General features: G+C 38.0%; 1 protein-coding gene across 1 annotated transcript in view; it reads right to left on the bottom strand.

The window, feature by feature from the left end:
- LOC117325879 overlaps positions 1-16,809 on the bottom strand; it is a 36,296-nt gene extending 19,487 nt beyond the window's left edge. Inside the window, exons 1-5 of the mRNA XM_033882378.1 lie at positions 14,443-16,809; positions 14,021-14,162; positions 13,422-13,696; positions 9,634-9,771; positions 2-4,327 (exon numbers count right to left, since the gene is read on the bottom strand). Of these exons, the coding sequence (XP_033738269.1) occupies positions 2-4,327; positions 9,634-9,771; positions 13,422-13,696; positions 14,021-14,162; positions 14,443-16,657 (7,096 nt within the window). The 5' untranslated portion in view covers positions 16,658-16,809. The remainder of the gene's footprint in view (position 1; positions 4,328-9,633; positions 9,772-13,421; positions 13,697-14,020; positions 14,163-14,442) is intronic.
- Positions 16,810-18,223: the final 1,414 nt, after the last annotated feature.

Genomic DNA, 18,223 nt, shown 5'->3' with positions numbered 1-18,223 from the left:
CCTGTAGCTTCCTCTGTCCAGAACTCCTGACCAATGTCTTTGCCCTCACTGGTAGTCAAGGTAACTTGGTTCAGGCCGTCATCTGTCATCTCTAAGAAGTCTGTGGTCAGTTCCTGATCCTCTGTCAGACTGGAGAAGAGTTTCTGCTGCTCCTCAGTCATCCTACCAACACCTTTAATCACAGCTGGATAGGCAAGCAATTCTGGTGTTAACAACTTCTCACTTAAAAGTTTCAATTGTTCACATGTTACTATATCACAGTTGCCATAATCAAGAAAACGTACAGTAAATTTCTGTCCAGTAACCTTGGAAACGGTTGCTCGGTACCAAGCTTGATCTTCCGAGAATTTGGCACAGCAGTGTAACCCTTCTGTGATCTGTTCAGGTTGTGGGGTGTTGTGTTGCTCACACAATGTCTGAAGGTTTTCTGAAAGTTCAGCCAATTTATCTTCATCTGTACTTAACTGGATATAGAACACATCCTCCACATGGGAGACAAAAGTTGTTACCTGGCCTTCAGGTTTACCCTGTTCTGAAAACTTCAGCTCTTCTGCTTTGACCAGTTTGGCATGTCCTTGGGCTACCAGATCTTCACCAACATCCCCATCCTCACTTCTCAGACTGACAGTAGTGTTGGACACAAATTTGCAGGTCAGTTCTTGATCCATCACCAAGCTCTCCAGGTGAGAATTGGCTTCTTCAGACCACTTCTCTTTGATTGGTACAACGCCTTCAAGTGCACACCTGAATCCCATAGCTGGCTGCGTCATAAATTCAGGAGTAAGAACTTTCAGGGAGCTTGTTTCCACTTCCTCTGAATTACCATAGTCTACAAACAGTACATGACATTTGTCACCACAGACTTCTTCTACTTCAGCTCGGTACCATAGATTGTCCTCAACATACATTGTGCAACAGAGATATCCTTTCTTCAAATCTTCCACAGAAATATCACAGACATTTGCTGAATAGGCTGCTTGCAACTTTGTACTCAAGTCATTTAAGTTTGTTTCTTGACTAGCCAGCTGTAGGTACAGCATGGACGGAGAATGAACATAGCTTGTGAACACTTTGGTGTTAGGATCTGTAGGAATGATTTGGGCTGGTAACGTTTTCCCCACTGATGCACTGGAGGTTGATGCACTGGATTTCGAGTTTAACAGATCTGATAGTGATTTTGTGTCATCAACAGAGATGTCCACAACAGTAGGGCTTCCAGCATTAATCACATAAACTTGCACTTCCTTATCCATAGTCATGTCAGTGAACTTGTCAACAGCACTGTCGTCAGCAATCTCATTGCAGTTCTTCAGACTGCATTGTATAGCCTGTGGCGGCAGAGAGAGACAATCCTGCGAGATTTCACAGATGTTGTCAAACGACACAACTTCAGAATTTCCATAGTCTATAAACAGTACGTCAGCATCATCAGCATTGACTTCCACAACAGTAGCCCTGTACCACATTTCATCCCCACTGAATTTGGCAGCACACGCCATACCAGGTACAATCATGGATGGTCGAGACTTAGCCCCACAGGTCTTGTCAAGCTTTTCCATCAAGACTTCCAGTTGAGCAGCAAGTTTTGCAAGTTGGATATAAAAATGCGATATGGAATTTACCTGAGATATGTAAGCAGACTCAACTGATCCGCTGTCAAGTGTGACATTTTTGGCAAAATTAAGTCTCTGTTTGACACTCTGTTTGACACTTCCTTGACTGACTGCAGCTTCTGACCTGCCAGGGGATATTCGTACATCCTTTGGTGGCGATTCTGGTTTCGTCATTGACTCTAGCGATATTTTCTTGACAACAGCTGCACTGACTAGTTCCTCGGCAACACCTATTCCATTGGAAACAATATCCACACTAAATCCATTCGGCATGGTTTCTTTGAATGTACAGCTGACTGCTTCCTTTACCATACTTTCCATGATGTCTTTAGCATCCACATTCCAACTGCCTGGTTGAAGGGGCTTGACATCAGCGAGACTACAATAAATGGCCTGGGCAGGAACCTCCATCAGGGACGCAGACGGCATCCTCAACGAGTCTACAGCAACGGAGTCGGTGTTGCCATAGTCAATGAATCTTACACTAGCTGTCTTTCCTTCTGATTCGACCACAGCCCGATACCATACTTCATCCTCAGAAAACTTGGCAATAACAGCCATACCCTCAGATATCTTTGAGACTCTCTTGTCTGCAGAAGGTCCGGTCGTGTACTCCTCCTGCACTTGGTCTGCCAATTCCTCCAAAATTGTCTGGTTTTCCACTGGTTGTACCCAGAACATAGATGGATCTTCAATCCAAGAAACATAAACTTCCATCTTGGCACCTATACCGATTGGAAGAGCTGGGTATGGCACCTTCGTCACCACCTTTTGCAGTTTCCCTGAACCAACTGGTGCCAATGTACAGTGGCCAGCCTCGTGTAGTTTCAGTGCAACATCCAATTCACCCGAGGCGTCTTCTAAGTTAACAAGGTAGGAACCTCCCACTTGACTTTTGACAGCACAGACCAACTCTTTGTCAGCAGTTAAAGTTTCAAAACTTTCTATGGCTTTATCTGACCATTTTGATTCAGAGCATTTCACGCCACTTAAACAACAGCGAATGGCTTGAAGTGGGAAGGATGTAAATTCTTTCTGAATGAGCTTCACACTTTTTAAGTCAACAAATTCTGAATTGCCATAGTCTATGAACTGCACTTCTAACTTCTTGTCATCAAAGCTGGAGATTTCTGCTCTATACCAACGTTTATCCTCAGAATATTTAGCAACACATGGCATACCAATTTCTGGCTGATCAATAGAGGACTTGGTTGGGGATAAAGAATTGTAATGTTCATTCATCTGATCCATCATGCTTTGCAATTCACTGGCTTTGTCTGCAAGCTGGCACCAAAATTCTCCTGGACTGTTAGTATACACAACAAACACTTGGCATGATGTATCGGCCACAAGTTTCTGTGAGGTAAAAGTGACACTTCCGACACGCCGTGACCATGCATCAGACTTCTGATCCGATGATAAGGATGAAGGCGTGTTTATTGTTTGACTAGTTCCTCTGAATCTACTCTTGGGAGCTGCAGAAGTCGAAGCTGGTTTCTCTGGGACCACAGTAGAAACATCAGTATCCCATTCATCATTTGCAGGAGTTGTTTGCTGTGACTGACCGAATCCTCCACCAGAGAACCCACTTCCTCGATCATTTGATCTTCCCCCGAATCCACCTCTTTCTTGATCACGGTTCTGTCCACCGAATCCCCCTCCCCCTCGATCATTTGATCTTCCTCCAAATCCACCACCTCGATCCTGATCACGGTTCTGTCCACCAAATCCACCTCCTCTGTCATTTGATCTTCCTCCAAATCCACTACCTCTCTCTTGATCTCGATTCTGTCCACCAAATCCACCTCCTCGATCATTTGAACGTCCTCCAAATCCACTGCCACGATCTTGATCACGGTTCTGTCCCCCAAATCCACCTCCTCGATCATTTGAACGTCCTCCAAATCCACCACCGCGATCTTGATCACGGTTCTGGCCTCCAAATCCACCACCTCTCTCTTGATCACGGCTCTGTCCACCAAATCCACCTCCTCGATCATTTGATCGTCCTCCAAATCCACCTCTTCGATCTTGATCACGGTTCTGTCCACCAAATCCACCTCCTCGATCATTTGATCTTCCTCCAAATCCACTTCCTCGATCTTGATCACCACGATTCTGTCCACCAAATCCACCTCCTCGATCATTTGATCTTCCTCCACCTCCACGGTCTTCATCACGATTCTGTCCTCCAAATCCACCTCCTCTGTTGCCATCTCTAGATCGATTACCAAATCCTCGTTCTTCGGTAGCATTGTGATTTTGGTTATTTCCTCCAGATCGGTTTCCACTTCCAAATCCTCCTGATCGATCACCACCTCCAAATCCACTTCCTCCTGATCTGTCGCCACCACTGAATCCTCTACTTCCACCTCTTTCTCCAGATCTGCCTCCAAATCTATTGCCCTCACTTCGCTGGGAGTCATTGCCTGCATGGTCTATCCATTCATTGTCCTGTTGTACCTCTATTCTCATATCTATCCCTTTACCAAAGGCCACCTTACGCCCAGGCTGTTCACTGCAGATTGAATTGGTACTGGTGCCATACTTAAGGTTAATATCTTCCCCTGCCTGGTTCTCTAGTTTCACAGTGTACAGGTCCTCTGCCTCTCCAGAGTAGTCTTGGAACACAGCCGTGAAGTTCTGGTCCAAAGCAATATCCTCAAATTGGGCAATGTGCTCAGGTGACCAAAATCCTTGAGTAGCCTTCACACCTGGAAACATGAAAACACATGAATTGTGTGATTGTAAATGAAAATGGGGGACATCCAGGGCTTTTTCTGAGGGCTTTTTGGGGCCGTTAATGGGCCCCCGTCCCAATTGAAATTATTACATATTTAATCCAAATTCCCAAAATTTGCAGTTTACTCCTGGAAAAATCTTTCCCAATTCACCATTTTTTTCCCCAAAATGAGACAAAAAGGCCCCATCCCAAACCAGTGAGAAAAAGCTCTGACATCTGAAACAAGACAATTTGGCAAATTACAATCCTCTACCAGATGTGAAATTATAATAGTTATATACACTGCCCTCCAAAAGTCCTTTTACAATTATTACGTGAAATACAGGTTAATCTTAAGTCTTTATTACAATTTGTCAGAATCATAACTTCTCAGGATGTTTTTGTTCATGATTTCAAATGTTCATGTTCATTTTTCAACAGTGCATATGCTTTGTTACAATGGAAATCCTCAAAATGCAACATTCTGGAAATGTCCCTCTTTGTTTAATATAAATTTCAAAAATGTATTTCTTACATTTTTTTACTGTTAATCAGTTAAAAAATTACTTTTATTTGTGTCAGTAAAAAAAACACATATATTTATTCATTTTTTCATGTTTGTGAAAGATTATCGATATACTTCTGAACCAGCAAAGCTGCTTGTAAACTTTGAAAAAAATCAACTGAAGGACAAATCAGTCATTAACAGTTATGTACAACATGAAGAGAAAAATCCAAGATGTACACAGCCTAAGTTTTTTTATTTATATTATAAGATGTTATTTAGGCTTAGCAAACATCTATTTTATGACCCCTAGTAACATCGAAAATACAAATATTTCATCTCCAATAGAAAACTACGGTCGAGCTGTCGGTCACGCTGTCCGATGAGACATATATACGCATACAGTTTTGACAAACAAGATGCCAGTACATCAGTCACGGATCATAATCTTTAGATTCTTTTCAAATAAACAAATAATAATCTTATTTTATAAAATCCTCATGAAAAAAGGCAATGTAGTTTGTTACAACTTGTCCTCAATTCCTGTTGATATTTGTTGCGTATTCTAGCGACATACAAATAAATATGAAACTGCAAACGGTCGCTGGTTTAGTTACATTAGACATAACCGCCATTTTGGCCGATAAGTGATGATCACGTGATTAATCATGTGACAGCTGAAGTGTTATCCCGTGGAATGTTTAGCTGCAAAACTATTTATAGAATTGCAAACATTTGACTACGTAAACACGGTTGGTTTCAGGCTTATATGAAATGTTCCTGCATATGAACTCAGGATGAACATACAAGTCTTAGACATGTGGATAGTTTCTCTGTGGACGCATGTAAATTTCCATGACAAACTGATTTTTTTTACTTTCGTTTTCAAGGCAGGATTGAGACAGAACTACGTAACCATACGCCAACAAAATTGCATTTACTGATGAGGAAAATGTTTATATCTATAATCTAAAACACCAAACATTCAGATTTCAATTTTAAATCATTGCAATAAACACAGGAACCATCAGTTAAATCATGTCAATAACTGCTGCATACATGCCATACCTCCCGGCGTGAGACAAAATCTCCCTTATTTTCAAGTCATTTATTTCCTCCGGGAGGAGAGCCCAAATTCCCGTATTTTGTAATTCCGTCCGGTGTTTTTGCCGATGCCATTTTTGTTTACAATTCAGTAGTTTTTCTCGCGAGATTTAATGAGATTTGGCTAAATTTAGCGATCACGTGATCCATCTGTTCACGTGATCACTCAATCAAAATGGCACCTGTTGGACATGGCTTTCACACGAAGCTCTGGCTAGTGTAATGTTTGATCTAGAATATCTATCACCATGAAATAAAGGCAAGTCGCTTACAGACTTGAATTATTGTTTTCTTTTAGGACCATACTTTGATTATGGTAATTGATACAGAGCCTGGTCAGACGTAAAATCACACGTGTTTTTCATATAACATGTGTATCGTGTTTTTCATATAAGATGTGTATCGTGGATCAGTGATAGCAAGATGAAATCCCGATATTTTCTTTTAGAAAACTATCAAAATTAGCACATCTGTTGGTCGTAGTGGTCAATCATGATGTTTACAATGACTGTACCATCCATGACAGAGACAATATACAAAATCTAGAATGATCATGATAAGATTTACTGCAGTCTCCTAACATGAACATCTTCAGTTCTCATGACTTCATGTATACACTTGTACACTTGGAATATTTTTACATTTAAATGGTCCAACATTAGGGATCCCACAGGAAATTTCATGGTGATTTCTACAACTGATGTGTTCCCTCAGAGTGGATCAAGCTTTCTAATTTTAAGAAAATCCAAACTGATAAATGATTAACTTGCTTGTCTTAATCTTTAGCTACATGTAATGATAATATACCCTTTTCAAATGCTGTTATGTAATATGCATAAAGCTGTGAAACTTTTTGTGTTACATAAAAAAAATCAAAAAATAATTTCATATCATCATAATCTGAATGTATACTTATTGCATTTTTTACCTTATACAGCTTTTTGTTGTTTGCATATACAATATGATTAATATCCAAAATAAATATAAATATTCTTTATCACTTTTAAAATTAGTTTATTGCTTTAAAATTGAGTAAAAATGTTGATATTCATGTCGCGCACAAATCTCCCTTATTTTAGGCAAAACTCCCTTCAAATAATCATCAATCTCCCTTATTGGTCTCCTGAAAATATGGCATGTATGCTGCTGTTAAAATAGGAACTATATTAGGCTGCGGATATATATCATTTGTATTACAGAAAGGAGAAGTTGTTAGTTGGAAACAAAAGTGTGACTAACAAAATTTACCCACCACGACTATAACGGCAGGTGCCAAAGGCAACCAGACATTAAAAATCAAAATTGAATTGGAACAACTAGGGAACAAGGAGAACCTACACATGCAGTTAGAGAGAAATATCCCTTTAAAACTAAGAAATAGTGATATTATCTTTATTTCCCAAAATCCTGGATGGCCACCTGTCGGCCATTTCAGTTCAAAAATAGAAATTGAATTGGCACAACCAAGGACCAAGGGTAACCTAAGCATGAAGATTGAGGAATATCTCTGCAGTACTTTTCAGAAAATAACAAGGATGTTTTGCGGACAGACGGATGATAAATGCAGGGCAATTTGAATTTTCACAAAACATCTTTTTTTTACATCACCATTTTCAGACTTGGTATTAAGCTGTTATTTTTTTTTTACTACAGGTCTGAATTAGGAATTTGAAAAAAGGAAATTGGGAAAAATTACACATTTCTCTCTAGGGGTGTCACGGTTCAGACTTTTTTCGGTTCGGTTCTCATTTTTTTTGTCGGTTTTCGGTTATTTCGGTTTGGTTCAGGCAACCTTGTAATCTTTGCTTTTCATATCTTAAACAAGAACTTAAAAAGAACATATGGGCATTAAAATAACTTTTAATATGCTAACAAATAATAAAACAGTAAAAAAAACATCACAAAACTTCATCTCAAGGTATTCATTATTGAATTTTAAAGAAAAAAGACAAAATCTCTGACTTTCTGCCACTGCGTCATTTGTTGACTACTGACTAGATTAGGCCAAACAAAATTAATGTCTTGTTTCTCAGGCACATTTTTCCAAAAAAGGATGAGGGAGGGAGACTTTTTTTTTTTTTTTTTAATACCTAAAAATGTGATGAGGGAGGGACTTTTTTTATTTTTTTCTCTCAGTCACATAATGATACATATACATGAATCATGTGATTTGAAATTGTGTCAATTGTTAAATGCATAAAATGAATAAAGAAATCTTAATTTTAAACTATTGTCTTTATTTTCTGGTATTAAACTTGCAATTTAAATTGAAAAACAATTGAAATACAATTTTATGTTCAATGTTCACCAGATGTACACAAGTGATCAGGAACTCCCTATGTTTTCAGATTTGGTTCTTACATAATGTCCAAACAGTTTTGTTGCTTCGTTTACCTTCAAAGACATCGATCATTACTTTAACAAAAACATCAGCTTTCCGTTTGCCGATCGCGGCCGAAACATCATGGTCCATGAATTTTGGCGGAAACGACCAGTCGTCGGGACCAAGCGATCCATCGCGCAGACCCTTGTAAAGTTCGCCAAACGAACAAGTGTCGCTATAATTTGATATGATTGTCCAGGGTAAAATAACACTGCCAGAAAAAGATATTTGAATGGAAATCATTGCTACCATGTGCAATCGAAAAATCAAGCTTCTAAAAGATAAACAAACGTTTCAATGATCTGATTTGGGAGATTCTAAAACACGGATCGGGCAAGTTCCGGATATTGCGGCAACCAACGTCGGATTTTTTTCCGGAATTTATTTTTCGGCGCGGACGTTTTTATTTTTTTGATTTCAATAAAAAGTGAGTGGTGCGGGTGGTTCATATTGGATGCGGGCGGGCCTGAGAAACAAGAAATTAATTTTATTTGGCCTTAGAAAATATTTAAATAAATTGTTAAACAAACTGTAAAACATTAATACTGTGAGCAACAACATCAGCACAGGGACCACTGTCCAGTCAATGCAGACAACGCCATCCTTGTTAATAAAATTGAAATATTCCCACATAGCTGATTTAAGTTTGTCCGCCATCTGTGTCAGGTAAACAATCCTAACCAATACAGTCGTGTTTTTCATTGCGAATGCGCGACTACATAGTTAATAGTCAAAGGCGTGTATCGTTAAAGATATCAATCATATAACACAAAAGCACACGCCTTTGCTACAATGCGGACGATAACGACTGACTTATTCAGAACCGAACCGAAATTCACAAACAGCAAACCGAACCGAACCGTGAGCTTATGAACCGCAGTTAACCGTCCTTTCGGTTAACCGTGACACCCCTATTTCTCTCAATGGGAATGCAGGGGTTTTCCTCACTGGTTTGTGATGGGGCCTTTTTGTCTCATTTTGGGAAGGAAATTGGTGAATTGAAAAAAGAGTTTTTCATGAGTAAACTGCAATTTTTTTCAAATATGAAATATTGAAATAATTGATTAATTTCTCAACCAACACTTGAAGTTTGAGGAATATCCCTCCAGTACTGTTCAAGATGAGCTTGACATGAAATTTTGACAGATTTTATTATTTGGGGACTAAAATGAAAATTCAGTTCTTTAAATGACATAATACAAGATATACCAAGGGCAAGGACAAGCAGGCTGACAATGTAAACATTTGCGGTAATAAATACCACTAAACATAATTTCTACAAATCATTTTGGTTTAAAGTGCTTACCTGACAGGCCACAAAATATTGCCTGTGCAGGGAGCTCCATGAACTCCTGGCTGGCAATCTTTAGTGTCTCCCTCTGTAGGCATTCTGTGTTACCATAGTCCACAAAAGTTACTTCTGCCCGACCATTATTCAGTAAGCCTGTAGCATAAAGAAACACGAATTAATTTACTCTAATAGATAAGTGTAAATTTATTGGTAAATCTTATATATGTCTACAAACATCATCAAAACACAACCTTTAATATATTTGCATGTTTAATGACTATGACCCAGTATTGAGTAACAATAAACAAATCAAACTCGGAGAAAAATTGAGAAAAATTTAGAAAATAAACATTTAAGACATTTAGAGGAACCAAATGAATGGCGATGATATACGATCAAATGAGTTCAATAATTTGATATGTTACAAACATTCAGGCGAGACACTAAATTATCTAACAAGTTTACTGATTTGACACAAGTGTAAGATTCCGTTTATCATACAACTCATTTTCCTCCAGGACTGGCCAATTTCAACAGTTAATTATCATCACATCATTAAAATTTGTATCTATGACATTACAATAGTGTTACTGTTATCAGGACATCCAGTAAACCATTGAACAGTGAACAGTCATTCTTTCTGTCAACATTCGCTAAAAATGCATAAATTGAGTAAAAATGTTGATATTCATGTCGCGCACAAATCTCCCTTATTTTAGGCAAAACTCCCTTAAAATAATCATCAATCTCCCTTATTGGTCTCCTGAAAATATGGCATGTATGCTGCTGTTAAAATAGGAACTATATTAGGCTGCGGATATATATCATTTGTATTACAGAAAAGAGAAGTTGTTAGTCGGAAACAAAAGTGTGACTAACAAAATTTACCCACCACGACTATAATGGCAGATGCCAAATGCAACCAGACATTAAAAATCAAAATTGAATTGGAACAACTAGGGAACAAGGAGAACCTACACATGCAGTTTGAGAAATATCCCTTTAAAACTAAGAAATAGTGATATTATCTTTATTTCCCAAAATCCTGGATGGCCACCTGTCGGCCATTTCAGATCAAAAATAGAAATTGAATTGGCACAACCAAGGACCAAGGGTAACCTAAGTATGAAGATTGAGGAATATCTCTGCAGTACTTTTCAGAAAATAACAAGGATGTTTTGCGGACAGACGGATGATAAACGCAGGGCGATTTGAATTTTCACAAAATATTTTTTTTTTACATCACCATTTTCAGACTTGGTATTAAGCTGTTATTTTTTTTTACTAAAGGTCTAAATTAGGAATTTGAAAAAATTACACATTTCTCTCTAGGGGTGTCAGGTTCAGACTTTTTCGGTTCGGTTTGGTTCTCATTTTTTTTGTCGGTTTTCGGTTATTTCGGTTTGGTTCAGGCAACCTTGTAATCTTTGTTTTTCATATCTTAAACAAGAACTTAAAAAGAACATATGGGCATTAAAATAACTTTTAATATGCTAACAAATAATAAAACAGTAAAAAAACATTACAAAACTTCATCTCAAGGTATTCATTATTGAATTTTAAAGAAAAAAGACAAAATCTTTGACTTTCTGCCAGACTGCCACTGCGTCATTTGTTGACTACTGACTAGATTAGAAAATATTTAAATAAATTGTTAAACAAACTGTAAAACATTAATACTGTGAGCAACAACATAAGCACAGGGACCACTGTCCAGTCAATGCAGACAACACCATCCTTGTTAATAAAATTGAAATATTCCCACACAGCTGATTTAAGTTTGGCCGCCATCTGTGTCAGGTAAACAATCCTAACCAATACAGTCGTGTTTTTCATTGCGAATGCGCGACTACATAGTTAATAGTCAAAGGCGTGTATCGTTAAAGATATCAATCATATAACACAAAAGCACACGCCTTTGCTACAATACGGACGATAATGACCGACTTATTCAGAACCGAACCGAAATTCACAAACAGCAAACCGAACCGAACCGTGAGCTTATGAACTGCGGTTAACCGTCCTTTCAGTTAACGTGACACCCCTATTTCTCTCAATGGGAATGCAGGGGTTTTCCTCACTGGTTTGTGATGGGGCCTTTTTGTCTCATTTTGGGAAGGAAATTGGTGAATTGAAAAAGACTTTTTCATGAGTAAACTGCAATTTTTTCAAATATGAAATATTGAAATAATTGATTAATTTCTCAACCAACACTTGAAGTTTGAGGAATATCCCTCCAGTACTGTTCAAGATGAGCTTGACATGAAATTTTGAGATTTTATTATTTGGGGACTAAAATGAAAATACAGTTCTTTAAATGACATAATACAAGATATACCAAGGGCAAGGACAAGCAGGCTGACAATGTAAACATTTGCGGTAATAAATACCACTAAACATATTTTCTACAAATCATTTTGGTTTAAAGTGCTTACCTGACAGGCCACAAAATATTGCCTGTGCAGGGAGCTCCATGAACTCCTGGCTGGCAATCTTTAGTGTCTCCCTCTGTAGGCATTCTGTGTTACCATAGTCCACAAAAGTTACTTCTGCCCGACCATTATTCAGTAAGCCTGTAACATAAAGAAACACAAATTAATTTACTCTAATAGATAAATGTAAATTTATTGGAAAAATCTTCAAAACACAACCTTTAATATATTTGCATGTTTAATGACTATGACCCAGTATTGAGTAACAATAGTCTAACCTTTGTTGGCATATGACCGCCTGCACAGTTTGCATATCGCCTTCGTCATATCCAGATTTTCTTTGGTTGCCCCCCCTTCTCTTATTTTATAGAACCCGAAATTGGTCTAAACCCGCGACCGGGCTTTGCCGCCAGGATAGGGATAGATTAGGGCAACCGCGTCCATTTTATTTTACAGCGGAAGTACCTTCGAAAGGTTCGGAATAATTTTTGTTACTTTTGTTTTCAATGTACCAAATCAACCGCCGATGGACCAAAACCAACTACGTTACAACCGTTTCATAATAAGGAAATCACAATTGTTTTCAATTAAGAAAAACAGTTCTAAAACTGTTAATAACGTATTTCTTTTTGGGATATGATGTGTTATATTCACTTGATAATGATAGTACATGTAGTTATGTATGAGTTACCTCCCGTCCTATATAATTGATTGTTAGCTTTCATAATCGATAGTCGCTACCAGGACAAGAAACAATCAATTATGGATTATAATCGATAATCGTCCCAACACTAGTGATTAGACTTCTGATATTGCTAGAAATCAAGGTCCAGCTGGATGTCCGCGATATCACACTTGTATGTGTCTTACAAAACCTTTATGACATGGCCATATGCCCATATGCGAAATCAGAACAAGCCAGTTATAAGATAAAGGCAGGACAGAGCTATATTTAACTAGAGCTGTATCCCAAGAGATAACTAATACCCCGTGGGCGTAAAAAAAAGTCAGGATGCACAACTACATGTTGTACTGATTATACATGCCAATTTCTGTTGAAATTGGAACAGTAATTTAGTAGGGGTTGTCCAGACAAGCCTCAACCAATCAGAAGTCGGTGGCCATTTTGAAAAATGCATTTTCATTGAAAAAAAAATGTTGGAATGCACAACTACATGTTGTACTGATTATACATGCCAAGTTTTGTTGAAATTGGAACAGTACTTTAGTAGGGGTTGTCCTGACAAAATTATGGGATGACGGACGGACAGGCCTATTCCAGTATACCGCCCCTAACTTCGTTACTAGGGGTATAATTATTGGTTCATGGGTAATAATGCTGCACCAGTTTCTTCCAACTGGTCTACAAACCTGAAACCTTCGCCCTGTACCAGCTATTGTCATCTGTGTACTTGGCGATGCACGGTTGTCCAAGGTAGGGGCTCAGTAGGGTCTCTTCCATATCTGTTATGCTGGCATAATGTGCCTGTAATTTGTCCATCATTGTGTCCAACTGTTTGGCCATACTGGTCACCTGGACATGGAAATGCTGTGGATCTACTACATGAGTGACCATTACTTCCTCGGAACATCCTGAATCAACTTGTAAAAAGCTATAGCCATCTCCTCTATTCAGCGTCTTTACTCTGTGGAAAATAAAACAAATGAGAAAAATCTGTTCTCCAAAAGTTTAAAGTTTCAGCAACAGTAAAATATAAAATAAAAAATCTCTTCAGGAAATTAAATAATTTTTTATGAAAAGGTTGACAACTGCATTAATTTTTCACAATTTATTTTCAAAGATTTTTTTTTTTTTTAAATGCTTTTAATTTCAGTTTAAAAATTTCTTAAAACATTACGATGGGATTGAATAAATTTAAATGAAGAAATCAAAACATTATAATTTCTGGCATGCTACATGTTGCAGAAATGAAACGAACAATGAAAAATTCTTCATTGACCAGTAATACCTAGCTTCTTTATTAACTGCTACAGATTTGGGTAGTCTTGGTGGTTGTTTTGAGCCCATCGAGCTTCCTTCAAGCTTTCCAGCAAGTCCCTGGTTCCGTATATTGCTGGTTAATTCCACCTCATACATCGGGTATACTCCATCTGTGATATATATATTACATCTATATTGCATGCAAGGTATATTCTAAATACAGTGTCATAAATTTCAGCTGATTCGTGTCATTTGAAGTTCAGAAATATTTGAATATCATATTTTTTTTCAACGTTTAAATTCAAATTAAATTCCTGCACAGCTGAATAAGGCTGACAATTACAATTTCAAAGGTTCAATCTTTTTAATATATTACGCTGAAGAAATGTATTAAATGATAACTTAGGAACTAATTTTAATTAATTTTCTCCGTTTTTTTTTATAACAAACCTTTTTTGGTTATCAATTTCACTTCTATGACTTTGTTGAGCAGGAGTTTCTCAGTCATCTCTTTGCTGTTGGAAGGTGAAGCTCTGGGAAAATGACACAGGATACATTGCTGTGAAAGAATGCCAAACTCGGGAAGCATTTGTTTTAACTCTAATGATTGTGTGATGGTCTCATCCCCAAAATCGGCAAAAGCTATGGATACAGAATTCCCCCGTTTCTGTGTAATCAGAGCTCGATACCATCCCCCATCACTGTAACGTGTCGTACAAGACACTCCAACTGAAGAATCAGAAAGAATCATTTCTCCAGCAGTCATATGATCATATTTTTCATTCAACTTGATCTGCAGTGACTCAATTTTCTTGGCGTCTGTCTTGGTAAGTTGTCCATACACTATGTTAGGTGCTTTGACTGCCGTGACGCAGATCAGCTCTTGACTGCCTGTTGCGACTTCTGGTGGGGGGATGGGCACAGCAGTGTTTGCGGCTGCGGAAGGCTCTGCTCTCCTCGTTTCCATTTTGATGGTATGTGCCTTTTGAGCAGATTTGCCAACACCTAACATCTCAGCATTGACGTAACGGTCCTCATCTCTATCTCGTGTGTCATACAAATCCAACTGATAAAGATTACTTCTGCGTGTTGTCACTTTAGCTACTAGCGACACTTTACTTTCAAAGCCTTTTAGTGTATCTATCTCTGTCCGAGACCAGAACTTATCTTGGGTTTTGGTCACATCAACTGTACACTCTGTTGCATAACATGGCACATCCAGGAAAATGGGCGACATGGCACGTAACCTATTTACTGTAATGTTCTCGTTAAACCCAAAGTCTACCGTGTGAACCTGAGCATTTTCTCCAGACACAGCCTGTATCACACACCTGTAGTGTTGGTCATCACTTAACTGTCCTATACAGGCAGTACCAGCAGAAAGGGAAGGTGCTGAAGTGTTGGAATTGAACTCTCGGGTGAGTCTGACCATTACCTGATCCAATTCTGGTCCATTTTCTAACAACTGTATAAAAAATTTGCCAGGGTGTTCAACACATGATAGACAAACATCATACACCTTGGTGCTATCCAATTCCATAGGAATAAAATGCTGACCGTTTACCTGTGGTGAGGCTGAAGTTGAAGAAATATTTTCTATTTTGTCAATTTCTACATTGTACACATCATCTGTTCGACCCAACACTCGTACAAGAACACCATCTGACTCTGTCAATTCCTGCAATTTTTCTTCCAGTGTGTTATTGTCAACTTTAGTTCTTTTGTAGCAGCACTTTATACTCATTGCAGGTAATCCCTGAAAGTGCTGTGGCAGTTTCAGAAGTTCTGAAACATCTTTTGATTCTGAATTTCCATAATCAACAAACTGAACCAAACTAGTGTTTCCGTTGACAGTAAGAATGGATGATCGGTATGGTGCCTGGTCTTCACTGTAGAAAGCCATACAAAGTTTTCCTGCAGACACATAATCAAGTTTCTCTGCTCCACCCGCAGCGGAATCTGCAAGACTAGTCATTAGATCATTCAACTCATGTTCTCGGTCAACAAGCTGAATCCAGAATTTATTAGCACTGTCAACATATGATAAATATGCATTATATTGCATGCCTATTTGGAGCTCAATTACAGAGGAAGATTTCGTGCTTTTGGATTTGGTTGTTTGCTCTTTTCCATGTTTGAAAAGTCCTGTATCACTATAAAGTCTTAAGGCTACCCCATTCTGTGATGTTGACCTGCTTGATCCCAAAACCTCGACAGTGAATTCGAAACCAACCAGTTGAGCATGTAACTGCTCCGTTTCAGAATCTGTCCACGTATTTCCGTTTGGCAATATGTCCACCAGTTCACATTTTGTAGCTAACCCTTGTATAGTCTGCAATTCATCTACTGCCACTTTAATGTCCGAGTTGTTTATTTTCTCTTTATTCCCATAGTCAATGAAAAATACAGAAGCAACGCTTCCGTCCATACTCTCGATTCTTGCTCGATACCACACCCCATCTTCGCTGTAAAGAGCCAAAACAATATCACCTCTGTTTAAAGATGAGACGTAAGGTGCTTTTCCAGCTGAAATTTCAACCTTTTCAGCCAGATCATCAACAGTCGCACTGTCACAGAGTTGACAATAACCACAACACTCGTTGCCCGAGAATTCCACGTGGGTGAATACGGCCGCAACGCGAGTGCCAACTGTCAAACCGGTCATTGCTGAAATTCTGGCGGTAACTCAGTATTGAAACAAGATAAAATATGAATAAATGCTAAGCATACGAGTACAACCTAGCTTTTGGGGGTCGAAGTTACTTGTCATCACTATTTTCATTCATTCTCCGAGGTAGATGTGACCGTACTTTTTCCCCTTTGACGCCATAACACTGTACTAAGTCACGTGACTTAAGCATCTCCCGCGCTTAATTCACTCTCACGGAGGTGTTTGAATTAGAGTAGAGACATCGCGACGGTTGGACCGAAATAAGGACGGACCTGGTGATTTTTTGTTGCTTTAAGACGACATTTGACAAAGACTTTCAAGACACGTATTAACATCTTCAGGTCTGACAAAGACTTTCAAGACACGTATTAACATCTTCAGGTCCATCAAGATATATGCCTGGAAGATTACATTTAAAAACGATCAGGCCCCCATGTATAAGGGAACCAACGAAACAATTCTTAAGGTTTCTTAGTAAAGACAGAGACCTATATACTAATAAACACCACAGTATAAATAAATAGTATACCACTTTACAATATAAATATGATCTGTGCCGCATTTTAATATCCTGTAATTGTATTAAAAACACACACACAAATTTAATGTATTAAAGAGTATTTGCATCTATTTATAATTTGAATTAATTAGAAAAGCACACTGCTTTGCATACCAATGTTATTTTATTTTGCAATTTGATTTTTGTATACCCAAAACTTTTTTTTATCTTCTGTGAAATATCATATCTATTTTAATGGTACACATGCGCTGATGGCATTTGACAAATCTATAAGAAGCATTATAGAATCTCTTGATGGACTTGGTAGATACATTTTGCATGATACAGTACACCCTTACTAAAAATGATATAATACGCTTACTGAAAAAACTACTTTTCAAACAGAACAGTGTCAATCTGGAACGAATTACCCGAACATGTTATATCAGCATCAAATGTAAACTCCTTCGAAAACAAGCTAGACGATCACTGGAAAAACCAAGAACTTTTCTTTAACTACAAAGCATCAATTAAATCATAAAAACAATGTACACCAGACCGGACAGAAATCCTGTATCAATCTGTATTATGTATTATTTTGAGTCTGGTATAGAGGACTTAAAACGTCCTGAACCAGAAATAAACTTAACTTAACTTATATCATAAGTATAATTGAAACGCATTATGTCCAATCTACAAGCCAGCGCTAATATCAAGGATTAGATCGGAGACTTGATATACACGTCTCTGATTAGATGTATTGTTCAGATTAGGTCATCCCTCTCTTTTATTCCTTTACTACTAAAATTAGTTATTTGTTTATTTCTATTCGGCCTAGAACAATCAAATAATGTAATAATCAGCACAAATTCTCTCTTTTTTAACTAAGAAATATGAATGGGACTCGAAGATAAGTGTAACTTCCCACCCCCGTTCTTGTGATTTGACGGGATATTTCGGGACGTATAAATGTACAGACTGGTAACAGTTATTTGTACGTAACGTTATATATGATATACACTGGAACAAAGACTAGATAACACGTATGTCGATATCTCCAC

This window comes from Pecten maximus, chromosome 4 (genome assembly GCF_902652985.1).
Source record: "Pecten maximus chromosome 4, xPecMax1.1, whole genome shotgun sequence".
Classification (NCBI taxonomy): domain Eukaryota; kingdom Metazoa; phylum Mollusca; class Bivalvia; order Pectinida; family Pectinidae; genus Pecten; species Pecten maximus.
This window is presented reverse-complemented; position numbering and strand designations above follow the sequence as displayed.